This window comes from Gymnoscopelus braueri (genome assembly GCF_963280865.1).
Source record: "Gymnoscopelus braueri genome assembly, chromosome: 6".
Lineage (NCBI taxonomy): Eukaryota > Metazoa > Chordata > Actinopteri > Myctophiformes > Myctophidae > Gymnoscopelus > Gymnoscopelus braueri.
In genome coordinates this window covers 40553207-40571474 of record NC_137607.1, presented here as the reverse complement: position 1 = coordinate 40571474, position 18268 = coordinate 40553207, and the positions used below count along the sequence as shown (strand labels likewise).

Genomic DNA, 18268 nt, shown 5'->3' with positions numbered 1-18268 from the left:
TTGACTTTATAGGCACTCTCTTAAATTATGTTGCTTCTTTTTTTGTTTTTTTTTGTTTGTGACAGTGAGTCAGCTATCCCGGCTGTGGCCACGCTGCCAGGAACAAAACAGTACTGTCATGCCGTTCTGTTGATAGTTTACACATTCACTTCACCAATCACCAATCACCAGTCCTGTGGTTTCTATTAATATCCTCAGTGGGACTATTACATGTATGACTGACAGCACATGACATCATAACACACTGTGCAGGCCCCCAAAACAGGACTCAGCTAAGTGGATTCTCATAATGGCAAAACAGCCTCACAAAGGAAGCATGCAGGACCAGTAGTGTGTGCGTGTGTTTGCGTGCGTGCTTGCATGCATGCGTGTGTGTGTACGTGAGTGTGAATAAGAGTGTGGGGGGGCATGAAGTGAAACAGAGGCAAAACAGACAGTAAGTGAGTGTGTGTGTAGGTGTGTGTGTGTGTGTAGGTGTGTGTGTGTGTGTGTGTGTGTGTGTGTGTGTGTGTGTGTGTGTGTGTGTGTGTGTGTGTGTGTGTGTGTGTGTGTGTGTGTGTGTGTGTGTGTGTGTGTGTGTGTGTGTGTGTGTAGGTGTGTGTGTGTGTGTGTGTGTGTGTGTGTGTGTGTGTGTGTGTGTGTGTGTGTGTGTGTGTGTGTGTGTGTGTGTGTGTGTGTGTGTGTGTGTGTGTGTGTGTGTAGGGGGGGGCAAGTGCAAAGCTAGTTCAGCTAATTGCCTAATTAAACTACGCTGCCAATAAAGCAGCTCTTCTCGTCATGCCTCTTGCTAGCAGCAACCTACAGCTCATAGACACAAATAAGTATAAGTGGCTGCCACATATATAAGAGTATATGTGACACATTGTGACAGGCATCAGACAATGAAATCTATTTAAGACTGGCCTCTAGTTTGTGAATCATGAGAGTAGGCTTATTAAATACACTCCATTCAGCAGTGTCACTGACATTTACGCACCAAGTAAAGAAATGTGGCAATTTACATTTTTATTTTGATTCTGTACGTACATTGAGAAGTGAAATATCCTTTCATCTTTGCAATTGCATGGCGTCTTATTGTTTCTAGGGGTCAAGAAGACATGTAGGCCAGTGGTTCTCAACCTATGGGTTTGGACCCCCAGGGGGATCCCCACATGATTTGGGGGGGGTCCCCAGATGACAGTGAAGTGACAATTTAAGGACTTTTAAGACTTTTTTAATAACTCAACCCAAAAAAAAAGAAAGAAAAGAAAAAGACCATTACTGCATCAAAAGTAATCAACAAACTATACTATAAAAACTGGTCAAGCATTGGCCAAATTGTCAATATCGCGTATAATAAAACCTACCAGTAAAGGAGCCCAACAGATGAGCAGGACGCACATGATCCCCATCAGCTGGATCACAGTCTCCGTGGTGAGTCGCTCCCACTGCTTGGAGGACTGAGAAGAAGTGCCAGACTTGGTCTTGCAGCGAACCACCAGTCCCCGTATGGTCACCACGTTGCAGGAGAAAGTCACCAGCAGGGAGAAGATCCCCAGCACGGCGAACGTGATGGCGAAGAACATGTTGCCCTTGACCTCTCTGTCCCCGGTGCTGATGAAGCACCATGTTCCTGGCCACTGCAGCGTGTACTTCCCGACCCCAGCCACGGGTAACAGGGCAAAGAGCAGCACCAGACACCAGATGACCGCTAAAGTCTGCTTGGTCACGGAGGTCTTCATGTGGTTGGAGTACCAGTGGGGACTGGTGATCGCCAGAGCCCTCTCGATGGCCATGGCGCTGGCCAGGAACAGAGGACACAGGCCAAAGGTGGTCATGCACACGCCGAAAAAGGCGCACAGTCCGCCCGACGGGTCGATGCGTTCCCACTTCAGGCCGGCCCGGTACACCGAGATGACGATCGGACTGGTCAGCAGCTGTCCGAAGAGGTCCGTCAGCGCCAGCGATCCGATGCACAGCAAGAAAGACCTCTTGCGCAGGTTCTCCTTCTTCCTGTAGGACATGTAGACCAGTATGAGAGCCAGAGAGTTGCCCACCATGCCCGTGACCATCATGGTGATCGGGAAGCCGACCGAGACCGATCGGCAAACGACGCCGCTTTTGGTGACATTATTGCCGCCGTCGCGTAACGGTTTGGAGACGTTCGAGTCCAGCATCTCTCCCAGCCAGGGGTTCAGAGAGGAGTCGCAGTTTTCCGAAGTCATCCTCTGGTTGATGATGAGCTTATACACAGCAGCACATGTCCTGTATGTCCACTACTGTACGAGTTACACATCCTCCTCCAAGTTGCTTCAGCAAAACTGTTGCGCGTAAAAGCGCGTCGGACCCTTTAAGCACTGGGGGCGTGGCGGGGCTCCTTAATGTGCTGCGCGCCCAGGGAATAGAAATGCATTACAAAACGGTCCCGTATATTTCTGCTCCCTGCACACTGTAAAATCCTGAGTGTGTGAAATATAAGATTCAGGACTTTACTGCCATAGCCTACACAATGCTCTATGGCAGTGGTTCTCAATGTGGCCGTGGTCCGGGACCCCCAGGGGTCCTTGAAGGGTATCAAATCATTGAGGGGCATCAAAATCATTTTAGCCACTTTAGCCCTAAATACATCAGCTAGGCTATTTGAAAATAGCCTATCTACAACGCATGGAAATGTGATCATGTGACATGTGGTGAGCTTGTAGATCGGCAATTTTCAAAGTATATTTAAAAAAATAATAATTTGGAAATGTTTCTTTTAAACATTTTAACCTACCTGCCTGGTAGTGGTACAATATATTTTCATCCGCGCCCAAAAAGTAGACCTACATATTAATTTTGGGGTCCTTGACATGAAAAGGTTTGAGAACCACTGAGGCACAAAGCATTTGATGCTCAGAGTCAGCAGTGGTGGAAAGTAACTAAGTGCATGCACTCAAGTAGCCTGCCCTACTGTACTTAAGTACTTGTTGAGGTATTTGTACTTTACTTGAGTAGTTCCAATTATTTTACTTCTACTCCACTACATGAGGCAAATGTTGTACTTTTACTCCACTACAATTATTTGAAAACTTTAGTTAGGCTACTAGTTACTTTGTGAAACATACATTAACCACTTCAGCCATGGCAATTTTAAAATAGCGGATATACAAACTCACACTGGTGTTGTGAGCTTGTAGTTGTAGATCTGCTATTTTCAAAGGATTTTTAATACATTTTGAAACATATGAAATGGGATATTGTGCACAATGAGTAGCCTATTTTTACTTTTAGTACTTATAAGGACCCCAATGAAAACAAGCCATAGGCTTTCTTGGGTTTAAAATCCTTTTAGCAGACCTTGTATTTAACTGTAGGCTACTTTCCTGTGCTTTCCAAACTGCTAACAAAGTATTCAATCAAGTATATTTTGACAACAATACTTTTGTGCTTTTACTCAAGTAGGCTACATTTTTAATACTGGACTTTTACTTGTAACAGAGTATTCCTACATGGTGGTATTGATACTTAGTAAAACATGTGTGTACTTCTTCCATCACTGAGAGTCAGTAGTAAACACGCATGCTTGCGCACACTGACACGACGGGTGATGTTGGAGATTATATCACGTCATGACTCATGACTGATTGTATGTAGACAAACTCCAGAAATACCATGTTATTGTGTTCTGTTCAGTCAGTCAGTCAGTCATCATGGTGGCTCACATTCTGATTACGGATAACGGAATGAACAGTGGCTCCGAAAGGACAACGTTTCAACACGTGGATTGCTGAGATTAAATCAAATAAAACCCTTTCTGGTGTTGTAGCTTATTCAAACGCAACATAAAATAATCAACTTTAGTCACGTGACCGCCGTGACGCGGTTCAAACGCATCAGGTGAATAAAATGTCTTACAAAATGGAACGAAAATCAAAGTGTGCATGTTGCTAAACCTACATGATCTCACTGAAGCCTTGGTTAAATGTATCAGTATAGCCTACATTTATTATGAATTAGCCGACACCACTGGCCCAGGTGCCTTTCAATGTAAAGTATAGCATGATAAAAGCCTACATTATTCTTTTTCAAAATGTCATATATTTAGGCTAATTAGGCTACCCCATTTTTTTACAGAACAAAATAATGATCCTTATTTTCTGGAGATAATAGGCCTGTTATTAAAGGTTTAATGACATTCACTTTTACACCACATTCAAAGTCTTTGTCCTGGTCCTTCAAAAGTGTACAAAAAGTTTTAAGTGAAAATTCCATTCCAGTGATCAATGGCAGGTGTTTTTCTCTCACATTTCTAAAGCCTTTTCAACTGCAATGAAAAAAGAAATCTTTGCCTTCGGGTGTCGCTGGTGAGGGATTTTGCCTGTCAATCATCGCCTCTGCTCCGCCCCCCCCCAAAGGAAAGGATAGGGGAGGGGAGGGGCGAGGAGGAGAGTGGGCGGGATTAATCGACTGTGACCTCACTGTCGAAGGGCCAAGCTCAGATTACTTTTCAGCCTAATTATTCAGAAAACCCCAGACCACAGAAAATCCACTGAATGTTCTAAGTTCAGTTTTTTTGGGTGTAATTGAGGTCATAAAACCCCAAATAAAACATTGAAAATAAAAAAAGTGAAAATGAATGTCATGATACCTTTAAAGGTGCTTTGTGATATATTTTGTATGTTTTTGTTGAGAAAACGATAACGTTGAATCAGTGCAATCTCACAACATGGGAGAATAAAGAACTATAGCATAGGCTGCTCAGTCAATTTAATTTTAGTGTTACATTGCCATATGTGCTAACTTTCTAGTTTCAGAACTTCCAATTTCAATTGACCTCACTCTGCCCGTATTCTGTCGTATGAGGTCTGTAGCTGATGGGGTGAAAGAAATTGGTCACAAAAAACAAAACGAAATCACCCCCTTCATAGCCCCCCCCCCCATCAGTGATGTAGGACATTCTAGGTCACTTTGACCAGGTTGGAATTGCACGTTGGACAGTTGAATAGATGGAGAACACTAGTGTCCACTGAACTGAGCTCCCAAAAAAGGTATTACCACGATCAGTTACAACGTTGCAGTAACAAATCAAATACAAATATGGGAACTTGATTCGATTCGCCCCCCCGTTATTTTGTCCTGCGTCTGTACTCTGTACCCGACTTTGGTTGGATCATGTGCTCAGCTGCCATGCACTACTTCCTCCTCTAGATCAAGGATTCCCAAACTTTTTAGCTGAAGACCCAAAAGAAAAATCTGATGTTTGCCCAGGACCTAAACTAGTGAAGATAGCAAATCTACAAGCTCACATCGCGTGTAGATCGGCTATTTTCACTACTTCTTAAACCTTGAAAATGTTCCAAAATTATTTTGGAAAATTCATGAAAGATTTAGCATCTTTTTGGGAAGGTTTTGAAATAATTAAAAACAACGTGTAGTAAACAAAATATGAAGGGATAAGTTACTTGTGAGTTGTGACCCATAAAAATGTGTCTGCTCTAGTCTAGCCTATTCTATTGGGTGTAACAAGTGCCACCTCTCGACAAGAACGAGAAAGGCAAGCCATGTTTTGACCTAGGCTGTAGGCCTACTGCCTAGCTGTAGTATCCTACACAAGCGGGTTTAGCTTGAGTTGTCAACAATCATGATTTCAGTGGCTACATGGAAAATATGATAGCTTAGTTCATTTTTATGTCTCAACAATAATACATTCAAATCGTACTTCGTCAGCTGTTGAAGCTCCCCACCCCTTAACAATGAGTTAATAACCTTAAAAAGGTAGGGTAAGTGATATTTTTTGGTTAAAACAAAAACAAATTTGTTAAAAGGTTAAAGCACTATATATTCTGATACTAGTAATCATTGATATAGAATGTTTGTTCAGTAACAGGAGTCTCCCCATCTCTTTAATAAACAGAGTACGCATTTATCCAACTGAATTTTTATAATATTCCAGTTACAATTTTGTCTGCTAATTTCTTTGTCAGCAATTCCAATTTAATTTGTTTAATCTGTAACCTGTTTGAGGTCTCTATCCTGATTGGATAAGATGTATATCCCGACCTGAAAATGGATTTTCTATTTAATAAGGAGCTGAACAAACACTCTATACCAAGGAGTACTATCAGAATATAGATATTCAACACTTATTTGAATCAAAGGAAATCACTTACACTACCTTTAAAAGGCCATGTCACACCAATGCAACTCCTTGCAACTGGCTCAACAAAATCAGGGGCAATTAGGCTACAATAGGCCTATAAATGGCCTACCACAATGTGGTTAATGGCTTATGACACCCATACGCACACTTTAAGAAAATGAAGACACAAATCCTTACTACCAATAATCGTGTTGACAATATTAAAGGTAGGGTAAGTGATTTGCTTTGGTTAAAATAAGTGTTAAATAGCTCTATATTCTGATAGTACTCATTGCTATAGAGTGTTTGTTCAGTATTAGGAGTCTCCTTGTCTCTCCAGCTCTTTATAAAACAGAAAATGCATTTTCGTTTCAGTTTCATTTCCAATTTTATCCAACCAGGACAGAGAACTCAATCAGGATACAGATTGAACAAGTGAAATTGGAAGTGATGACACTAAGAAATGAGCAGACAAAATTGGAACTGGAACACTATACAAATTAAGCTTAAAAATGGGTACTTTCTCCTGATTGGCTGAGATTTTGACACCTACCGAAAAATGTATTTTCTGTTTATTAAAGAGCTGGAGACATCCGTTACTGAAAAAAACACTCTATAGCAATGATTACTATCAGAATATAGTATTTTAACCTTTTAACAAAATACTTTTTGTTTTAACCAAAAAAATATCACTTACCCTACCTTTAAGTAAAAATAATATAAACCCATTTTGGAATATAATACAGAATTCAAATAGGCTACAACAGAATAAGTTAAATGAGTGAGTTTAAGTCCACACCTTTGTAGGGAAAACACATTTTAAGAACAAAATGACTTAGACAGGAGTTTATTTACATGTTGTTTACACTTGAGTTAATTTATCCAACAAAAGACCCGATAACCACATTCTATAAATGCTGTCACTGAGGAAATAATTTGATATGTTTAGTCTACTGTCTGGCTGCACTCATCTTGAATTTTATCAATGTTTAGCTTTACAAAACAGATGGCTGAAAATGGTCAATTGCATGAAAATCTCATTACAGGCATTAATTGAAAATGTTTTCATTCTTAGAAACTGATCAGAAATAACTTATTGTTTATAAGTCTCAACGCTTACATTACAACATTGCAATGTGTATTTTTAATACCAAGTTAGAGAACATGTTCAAATTACTGCCAATTAATAAAAACAAGACATATCACAAAGAAAAAGAAATACTTACCTTCAACATAAAACAAAGAAAATTGATCACCAAATCAAACTATGAACAATATTCTCATAGCATTTTTGGATTATATCTCAAAAGGCAGATGTTGAAACCCACTATACAGTGAGCCTCCAAGTTATTTTAAATCCATACAAAACTAAATCCCCACAAGATGAGTGGAATAAAATGTAATGCTACCATGACAGTCATCAAAATGGGCGTAAAAAAAAGAACAAAGTGGACACAACCTCCTCACGGCAGAATTGTTTCTCTTACAGGATCAGACATTAATGTTTCTCAGACATTTAATATACGTCATCACAGACTGGGATGTAGGCGGCGTTAAAAAGGCAAAGTGTAATGACAGGTAACAAGAAAGAAGTGGATTCACCGTCTTTCTTCTTTTCATGGATATATGATGTGTACTGCAAGGTTGGGATTATTAAGAACAGCATAAATGAACTGGCTGGGTTTGTTTTCTTTCCTTTTCTTAGAACACAACATGCACTTGTACTAATGGTTTGTTTTCCTGTTTTAAGGGCCGTTTTAAGCTATTTCTTTTTTGAACTGGAGCCAGAATGGGAGGATCCGGAGGACTGTCCGCTGCGTCTGAAATCACACAAAAACAACCACGGGAAGAAGTCAGGTGAGGAAGCTCAGTTATCAAACCTTCACTTATGAACATCATCAGAACATGCACAGTTCAACACCAATATGGAGATGGTAAAACTGTAAATATAGATATATAGAAAAATCAACAATCCCATGAGTAACATAATGAGGAAAGTTATTAACAATAGTAAGAGTACACCACTTGTGGTATTCCACAGAAACCCCAAACCTTTCGGACGATTGGGATCTAGAGCGCTTCCGTTTCCTCCCACCAGATGAAGACCTGGAGCGACTGCGTTTTCGTCTCCTCTCTGGCGAGGAGGAGGGCGAGTGCGACCTCTTCCGGGGAGAGGTGCCCTTTCCAGACCTCGAGCTGGATCTTTTAGAGGGATAAACCAAGCAGGGGAGTCAGTGAGGCTGGGGGGACACACCTCAAACTGGGACAGCCATTTTATCAAGCTTCACTGAATTGGAGCACTGACATATGCTTCCATTGTAATAGAAGGTATTTTGACCCACGCACTTTGGATTAAAGAGAATAAAATATGACCCAAGGGTAGTTATCAGGGCCTTTCAAATTATGCTGACATCACCGCTCAAGGCAACCTGGTCTGCAGGCTAAGTCAGCACTTACACTCGGACGCTTGATAAATAAAGACCCAGCTCTCTATTCAGGGCTCTGAGGCTTTGCAACATCAAAGATTCAAAGTCAGCAGATTAAAGGGAAATCCAACATCTGCATTATTGATGGATGGTCCTAATTCTACTCGGTCTAACCCTAAATTAGTCAGGTGAATAAGATCCAATTGAATAATTTACAAGTTGGCATTGGCCTTATAATTAAAAGTAGAATTGATCTGCATTAAGTGGCAGATATAAGGAGAATGTGGTATCGTCTCTCCCGTACATTTCAACTAGCGGCTAACGCAAGGTGGGCTCCGGAGGCTTGGGCCCAGATACATACACTCTCTCTTTTAAAGCGAGAGAATGCATGTCACCTCATTCACCTGGATCGGGACCTGGAGCGCGATCCAGATCTGGAACTTGATGAGCTTCTAGAACGGGATCTGAAAGACAGAAAAGACCCTTTTCCAATATCTTCTGAACAAGCTGAAATGGGAGGAATTACATGGTGGTTCACATAACAATGGATCGAGTTTAACAATGTGTTAATCTACAGCACCATAACAAGCGTGTTATGTCACTGTTAAGTAGCAGTCCGAAGATGGATATCCGTAACAAACGAATAAATCGGCGGTCTAATCAAAATGCATAGTTACAATTCCAAAAACAAACCATCCCAAAAACACATTCATCAAAATGAAGCAGTTTCTATTAAAGGGCTGAACTACTGTATACGGTTTTACATTGAATCCATCAACAACCAGGTGAGCTCTCTTCATTTGAAGTCATAATATAAACAGTGCTGAAAACCAAGAACAAGGCTTTGAATTACAATATATTTGTATTATAAAAGGATATCATTCACACAAACATGTCTTACACCACAGAATGGGGGACGGGTCAAATTAAATGTAAAAGGAGAAAAGGACAATCAAAAATCACCACAACAGGACATTTATAAAATGACATGGATCATTTAAGTTAGAAGGAAGATTGAGCTGATACTGACATTTTGCCTGGAGTTACCCTTGACCTGTACCCTTTTACCTGGACCTGGACCGGGAACTTGAGCTGGATGAGCGAGACGACGAACGAGAGCGAGACGAGCCCGAGCGGCTGTCCTTTTTCTTCTTCTCCTCCTCTCCTTCTTTCTTCTCCTCTCCTTCTTTCTTCTCCTCGTCACTGTCACCGTCCAGGTCATACTTAGAGAGGTCCCCGTCTTCGTCGTCGTCGTCATCATCCTGAGGACGGAAAGAGTAATTTGTTGATCGATTTGTTACATTGGGGGCTGGCGGAGGTTTCTAGTGTGCTTGACCGATTTGTGCTGCGTGTTTATTGGGATACACAAGAACCAAAAGTCAAATCTCCACCAGTCAGAGAAAAAGGTTGATTACATTCTTTATCATCTGTAAGAAAGTAACCTTATGCATCAGAAAAGCACCTTATGGGTTAACTATTTAAATTCAAGACATCTGATGACCAAAGCTATGGTTCTGAACCTAGCAGCATGAGATTTGTACAATGATAGATTTTATTAAACAGGTCCATTGCACTTGGGATAGAAAAGTATGGCTTCAGCCACTGAAACTCACATCTAACTTGTATTTAGAAAGGTCTCCCTCTTCGTCATCTTCCTCATCCTCATCGTCGTCATCATCAGCAGCAGCAGCAGCAGTAGCAGCAACTTTCGGCGGTGCTTTCTTTTCACCATCCTTTCCGGGTTTCCGGAACTTTTTCTTTTTCCTCCCAAACTGTGAAACCGAGACAAAATGCTCTGCATAAGTTGCTTGGCACAATGCAAACCTCTTTGATCAATGGCTTCGAAAACACTCAAGACCCATTGCTTGTGATTTACTAGGGATAACTAAATACCTCCATGCTATTCATCCAGGTCCATCAGGTTATGAATCAGATTATACGCTTGGGCAAGGATCTACTCTGTCATTGTTTAGCAAAGAGACAGATAGATCTTTATTGATCCCGCTAGGGAAATTCAGTTGTCATAGCAGCACTGCAGTAGACAAAAATACAGATTGGGTGCTGTAGCCAATATGTTCTTATACGCAACTATATTCTATCTATCATCCCAATACTACATAGGCTGCCATTTTCTGTGTGACTTGTCAGTGAGGAAAACTAGCATATGATGTTCATTCATAGTTGATTTAGATGAGATGGTTTAGAAATGGTACAACGAATGAATTGAATGAAGACCATCATCTCTGACCAGTAAATGGCCCTTTTAGCTGTTGCTGCTTTCACTCAACTATCCAGATAAATACAGTTTAGTCTATTCACCAACACTATGATTATTATAATAGCCTCTAACTGAAGTAATAGCTTTGCCTAAGTGCTAATTCTAGAATTGCATAATTTAACGATTTACATTGAAATGGGACCCCTTGCAACGCAAGACTAGATAGTATTTATTATCCCCACAATGGAAGTTTCAGTAGCAGCATCCAATATACACAATAACAGTAGCCTCTACTTTGAGGTACATTATCAATAACTACCCACAGTACCCAGTGCAGTGTTTTCTCAAGAGTTCCTCGAAGACGCGAACAAAAACATTCCATCAGCGCCGCGATAACTCAGGATTATGAACGGTCACTTTGTGTGTGGCATTCCTGAAGTGGGTGTGTCAGATATATTCTGTTGACAAATGAGCAAGTTTGCTATAGCTCATGACAGCATGTATCTCAATGGGATTTTCATTTCATTTTAAATAAAGGTAAAACACTATATCAGACTGAAACTGCGTGGAGCTCCAGTCTGACAATTGGCTCCAGTGTAGGCGATTAAAATTTCCCTAAACAATTTGAATTGGTTTAGAATTTCCCTAAACCAATCACAAGGGATCCCCACCTCCACCTCCGACTCTCTTAGACTGTACTTTTTGTACCGAATAAATCCTAGTTTCACATTACAACATCAGACCAAGAGGGGCAGTCCACTCAAAGAGTGGGCGGGGTCTATGGTAGGGAACCAGGCTAGTAAAACACATCTCCCTTCCCCTTATAGTCCGCTTGCCAGAAAGTAGACTATTACTTGGAGAACAACGTACACTGGATACTAAGCACAGACAGGGTTGGCAAAATAAAATGCAATTGTCCCCATTCTTAACACATTAACCGCCAAGAACGTAGTCCTACGGTCCGTTAAATCCAACTGTTAAGCGCCGAGACCGTAGCCCTACGGTCCACGGTCTTTTCGCGCTAAACACTTCCGGGTTCACTTTCGGAATTTTTTTGATCCACTTCCGTTTCCGGTTTGATGACCGGAAATAGAATTATTTGGGATCCGGTTTTGACGATCACGTCCGCTCTCGTTCTACAGACGAAACTGAAACTCAATTCTGTTCCTGTAGTTTTTTCTCCTCGCATTTCACTGTTTAACGTAATCCGCTCTAACTACAACATGGATACCCCGTTTGACACGTGGTCTTCACTGGGAGATACAGTGGGATGTCGCGGATGTAAACAGACCTTGTACGGCTCAATCTTAAGGATTTTAACAAGATCTATGGCGACATGAAAAAAAAAAAAAAAAAAAAAAACACCTTGGCACTGGTGAGTACATTATGAGATTAACCTCTGGCGGTCGATGTGTTAATGTGGAAATGTAAGGACTATGGCCATACTTTAATTTGGAGGGCAATAAATACTTTTCATATAACTAATATGGATGAGTGGAAATTGAGCTTATATTCTTCTCTCACAGAAGAATGGTACCTGGGGGTACATGGGTTTCACAGGGTACCTTTTGGGGGCTACGTCTCTCTCCATAGGATACCACTCTAACAAGACCTCCAGGCCATTAAGTTCCACTAATCTTATCCAAGGAACAGGCCTTACTTTTCCCATACACCTGCTGGCCCGAGTCCCTCTGTTTTATGGAGGTTTTCCCCCAGAGAGGGGCACAGCCTAGGTCTAGGACATCCCGTGCTCCGTGTCTCCCCATAGGATCCCACTAACACACCTCTGTTACTGGGTTACTATGTGGAGACACGAATCCTACGGAGAGACATGGAGCCCCCCAGGTATCCCATTTACCCCCAGGTACTATGAGTAGCTGTAGGAAGCCCAAAACAAGAGTCAATAGCAATCTCAGAATAAGTCGTCTGGCATTGGCGCAGAGAACTTTTCATGGGCGCAACCCAAATTCTCAGCTGTGCGGCTCATCCAACAAATGCATGTTCCCTACAAATGGGTCACCATTCTAGAGGGAAATAAACAGGCTTTCCAGCGGTATAAATGTGATTGGCAATAAGCCTTGTTACAACAGAGAAATATTCTACCAAACACAAATTTCAGAACGTTGTGCCATGATATATACTAGATAGAGGGGTGGTCCTTGCGGATTATTAAAAATATGTGAATGGCTAATATGCTAAGTTTGAGAACCACTGATCCAGAACTATATTACTTAGGACAACTATGCCGGTGCTCCACCAAGATAAGATAGACTTTGCACCAATAAAGTGCTTTATGATAAGATAATATAGAAAGCATCATCATATCACATGCTGCTTGTCATTTCCAATTAATGACACTGAATAACTGAGTGGACCTCAAACTTCTATGAATTGTCAAAACTACTGATTCCATGTCAACCGGTATTCACCTCATCATATTCACCATCAGAATCTTCCCGCTCAATGTATTCCACATTCTCCCTTTCATTGAAGCCTCCGCCATAGCCTGAAAACAGAAAATGGAATAAACACATGGGGAACTGGTATTCAGACGGAGTAATGTTGTGAAGTTTAAAGTTAGAATTTAGTTACCTGTTCTCTCTTCCAGCTTGGCGTATTTGGGTGTGTTGCACATGTTGCACTCTGACCTCCTAGCCCAATTCACATTGCCACATCTTCAAGAAGGAAGTACAGGGCAAATACAATTAATGACGAGAGATGAGAATTTAAGCTTGCATGTACATGAACATATATTTGTACATATCTGTCAAAAGGATAAAAAACACTCAAGCTCGAGAGCTTATTTCCATTGTGGTACTAGCTTTCAATGTATAGAATGTAATGTCTAGTATTGGTCAATTTTGTAGCACAATGTATAGTATTACCAAGTCAAGATAACATACGTTTTACATTGCCAGTCATTTGCACTGAAAAGGCCTCGACTTTTCTCAGCCAGAGTTTTCCCAATCTCTGTCCCCCCGGCCTTCATCATCTTTGCCTCTGTGGTTTTCTCTGTACAAGATGGAGCAGATTAGTAAAGGTGTCATTTGAGATGATGGGCATCATGTGTCTTATACTTAATGCTTAGCGCTCAAGAGTTTAATGTATTATTACCTCGTCCGCATCTGTTACAACTCGTCCGCCTTGCAAAGTTCACATTTCCACACCTGCAAGAGCATAAATCAAAATAGCACCAATTACTTCAGTCCATTCAGTGTAATGCGACCAATCAGGCAGTCTTCCTTCTAGTAGCAACTGTGGCCAGAATAACAGTTGCAACTGTACTTGGACCACTTTTTCAGTCTACAGACTTTTATTGCAAAGAGATTTGGTGTAGATCTACAAGTTGCGATGTGTTGTGAGCTTGCAGATCTTCCACTTTTGACGAATATTCCCCCCAGAAAAGTACTGATGCTGGGGTTCAAGTGGTTAAGCTGGTTTTGGCAGTCACTAATGTTTATGAGCTAGTGACTTGCAATCTGATATTGCTGAGTAGTTGAAATCCTTGGCAGCTAATACTTCTACTACACTGTCCCAACACCCGTGCTGCTGGATGCCAGCCCCAGGGTAACTGCATGCTTCAGCACGTCACGTTACATGCAAGATATTTTAAGACCTGTTAGTCAAGTAGGGTCAATATTATTTATATAGCGCCAAATAACAACAAACGTTGATCTCATGCCACTTTACACAGTAGAGCAGATCAATACCCAAAGCTTTACAATAATGACGAAGTGGAGAAAAAAAGAGAAGTTAAGTCTGTGTGGTTCATAGTGGGTTTTAAACTAGGAATCCAGTGCATCAGCAAGTTTGGGTTTAAAATGCCTGAGGCTGAATTGAACACTTCCAACACAAAATGTTACTGCATTTTACATTTTAAGACGTGGCAAGGCCTGGACAAGAGGAAACACATTTAGAGACATTTTCAGCAGCAGCTGCTGCACAACCTGCAACCCCACGTCAAGCTAGCAGAACAGTAGCCTGCGGCAGTATTGCCATGTTTAGTGAGAGAAATAAGCAACAGGGTCTAGGAAAACAAGCCCAAAAGAAGCAACTTTAGGCCACATGAGCACTTTAAACCTATATGCATCGGCTATTTGGAGAAAAAAAAACAGATCTACAAGCTCACAACGCGTCGCGAAAAACGTTTAAAATAAAATGTGGAATATTTGGAATATTTTTGAAACATTCTAACACAAATGATCCCTGGCTGGCACAAAACATGAATGAAAATATTTTAGAACCCTTGGTTTACTTTTTTTTTAAAAAGAATATTGGAAGCAAGCCTAAATAAGCACGTAGGCCTACACTTTATAAACAAGCCCAAAACACGCAAATCTACCAATTTTTACAAGCAACTTTACAGTAAAAGAAGCCCAAAGTCGCTTATAATAAGCCGACATGGCAACACTGGTGGTAGCCACTAGCCAACACGACAACAACCCCTTCAGTTAAACCCAACTCCCAAGTGACTGTTCAGTTATCAGTTTGACTCTGAACTACTACTTTGCAGGAACAATGAACACAAGTTTGACACCAACTAGTTCACTAAACTAGTTAACTAGCGCTAACGCTGACTAAAGCAAAAGTCACTCAACATGTGTAATGACAGGCCTTTGGAACTAGGCTAGCTAAGTAGCTAACGTCAGTGTGTTAGCAATAGCACAGCCAGCAACTTCAACCTGTAACAAAAAGACTTCCAATGCAAATAATTATATCAACCGGTGTGCACGTTTGCTTTAGAATGTGTGAACAGCTTACTTTTTATCGGGACAAATCCAGTCCCCGTCGCTAACTCGAAAACTCTTCCCCGTCGAGCCGCCGGTTCCTCCTCCCGACGACGACATGTTTATGTCCGCTAACTACTAGCTAACAAGCTAGTTGTATGTGGCTGGCTGCTGTGTGCTCACTGTTCACTTCACTCTGGGGGAAGAGCAGCGTTGCCAGGTATTGCGAGAGAAACAAGCCCAAAAGGAGCCAGCCCTTCGCCATTTAAAATAGCCGGTATTCAAGCTCACTGTGAGCTTGTAGATCTGCTATTTATTTATTTTTAACCCGAAAACAATGACATTTTCACAACACAAATCTTGTATGGGGGTCCAGTCCAGACTCCCTGGCATAAAATGTTTTTAGACAAATACATACATATAGAGTATAGACAAATTAATTTGGGGGTCCTTCCTTGACTTGAAAATGTTTGAGAACCATTGGTCCAGACACAAATAGGAAACAAGCATAAATGAGCAATTACACTTTAGAAACAAGCCCCCAAAAAAATCGCAACGAACTACCAATATTTACAAGCAACTTTACAGAAGAACAAGCCCTAAGTCGCTTATAATAAGCGGACATGGCAACACTACTGCTCACTCTGGGAAGAGTTCCAGGCAGACCGGAGACTCCCCATCACTCCCCTGGCGGTCAGAGTGAGGAACAACAGCTATAGATCATACTGTAATACAGTCTGTATGTTTCTGTAATAATCATTTGTAATAATAGGTTATTTCAGTGGTTCTCAACCGTTTCAGGCCGTGACCCCCCCCCAAATAATCGTATTTGAACTGGGGACCCCGCCCCAACTCTGACAAGCATTTGGAATTGTAGGAGTTGTTGAGGCAATACATTTATTTTGACAAGGAAGCATACTAGGGCCTTTACTGTTCCTAGTGTACGTAAACGACATGCCATCAGCATGTGACTGCAATCTGTTCTTGTTCGCAGACGACTCGGCACTCCTGGTCTCGGACAAGGACAGATTGCAGGTTGAGGAGGCCTCAACCTAGCTCTGAACTCGGTAGAATCTGCACCTGGCTCACTGATAACAAACTATCACCTGGGTAAAACTGAGTCCATTCTTTTTGGGTCCAGAATAAACCTCTGCAAGGCCAAAGACTTCACGGTCAAAGTGGGCGACAATGTCATCACAAGGAAAGATGACATTACCTACCTGGGTTGCATCTTAGAGACCAACGTCTCAAGTGAAAAAATGGCAACAAAAGTAATCAGAAAAGTCAACCAAAGAACACGTTTTCTACTGAGGATCTCCTTGTGGTCAGTAGGAACACACTTGTGGACACTAGCATGACTCATGAGCACTCGTCCAATGTCATTTCGACTATTCACGCACCTCGTGGTATTCAAAACAAAACTGCAGACCTCTCAAAACAAACTGGTCAGATTACTACTAGGCCTTACACCCAGAACTCACCAAACCTCTGCTCACTTTGCTAGGGTGGGATGGCTCAGGGTAGAGGACAGAGTAAAGCAACTTGCGATGGGCCTGGTCTACAAGATACGCGAGAAAACAGGGATACCCATGTACCTGTCAGACTACTTCAATAGCGTAAAAGACACACACAGGCACAACTCCAGAGGGAGCTCCACTGATCTCACTGAACCCAGTTTCGACACAAAAATGGGGTCAAATTCGTTATGCCGCCAGAATGTGGAATGCCCTATACCAACAGGCATCAAAAAGTGTGATTCCTTACCCTCCTTCAAAACCGCTCTAAAAGAGCACCTACAGGTGGTTGCAAATTGTAACTGGCCCCTGTAAAAAGTGAAATGTCCAAGCTTATCACTGGAAATGACCCCCCCCCCCACACAACTGTTTACTATACATATCTTTCTTTCTTATTATTACCCCCACATGATGTAAAAATGATATTTAGCTTATTATTGAATATTATTGTAGAATACACAGGACTTTAATGGAAACAAGCCCTGAGGGCTTATCTGGGTTATCCTTTTAGCATTCTTTTGTATGAATCTGTGCCACCGTGCCTTTCTTTTTGCAAACTGTTAATAAAGTATTCAATCAATCAAAAACAAAAAAATGACTCGGTTCCACGGATAAATATTGTGAAAATATCTACAAGCTCACGACACCTTGCGTTGTGTTGTGAGCTTGTAGATCATCTTTTTTTTTTTTAAATGCCTCTTTTTTATATTATTTGACAATTTGGTCAATGTTGGGGACCAGTTTTATAGTATAGTTTGTTGATTACTTTTGGCACCGTAATCTTGGTCTATTTGTTTTGTTTATTTTTTTTGGCATTAAAAAGGTCTTAAAAGTCCTTAAATGTCACTTCACTGTCATCTGGGACCCCCCCCCCCTACATTTTTGGAGTATCTGTACTTTACTTGGGTATTTGTATTTTTGGGCACTTATTACTTTCACTCCATTACATTTCAAAGGCAAATGTTGTATTTTCAGAATTGCCCATTATAAGATGGCACATACTCTCTGTGTCTCAAAGGAGGCCTGTGGACAGAAACCTGCCTAGCAGTGACATCATCGGTAGGCAGGTTTGGTCATTTATTTCAAACAGTATTTGTACCTTTTTGTACCTTTTTTTAAATTAGTAATGCAAGAGCAATGTATTTTGTCTGCATTCAAAAAAATAATAATAATTGAAATCTCATTTGAAATGACCAAACCTGCCTACCAATGATGTCACTGGTAGGCAGGTTTCTGAACTGTCCACAGCCCTCCTCTGAGACATGGTGCCATCTTATAATGAGCAT

At 41.2% G+C, this 18268-nt stretch overlaps 2 protein-coding genes across 3 annotated transcripts in view; both read right to left on the bottom strand.

Moving 5' to 3' along the window:
• Window positions 1-2278, bottom strand: part of ptger3 (prostaglandin E receptor 3 (subtype EP3)) — a 186568-nt gene extending 184290 nt beyond the window's left edge. The window contains exon 1 of the mRNA XM_080431481.1: window positions 1347-2278. Coding sequence (XP_080287607.1) covers window positions 1347-2204 — 858 coding nt within the window. The 5' untranslated portion in view covers window positions 2205-2278. The remainder of the gene's footprint in view (window positions 1-1346) is intronic.
• A 4652-nt stretch (window positions 2279-6930) lies between these two features.
• Window positions 6931-15645, bottom strand: zranb2 (zinc finger, RAN-binding domain containing 2). Of its 2 annotated transcripts, XM_080430679.1 has the most exons (10): window positions 15503-15645; window positions 13856-13908; window positions 13645-13753; window positions 13334-13416; window positions 13171-13247; window positions 10137-10295; window positions 9592-9785; window positions 8928-8987; window positions 8150-8299; window positions 6931-7917 (listed from the first exon to the last, which is right to left on the bottom strand). In XM_080430679.1, exons 1-10 carry the CDS (start codon window positions 15586-15588, stop codon window positions 7860-7862), a joined length of 1029 nt encoding a protein of 342 aa, XP_080286805.1. In that variant the 5' UTR covers window positions 15589-15645; the 3' UTR covers window positions 6931-7859. The 2 variants fall into 2 exon arrangements, with proteins under 2 accessions (XP_080286805.1, XP_080286804.1); XM_080430678.1 differs by having other exon boundaries at window positions 7846-8299.
• Window positions 15646-18268: the final 2623 nt, after the last annotated feature.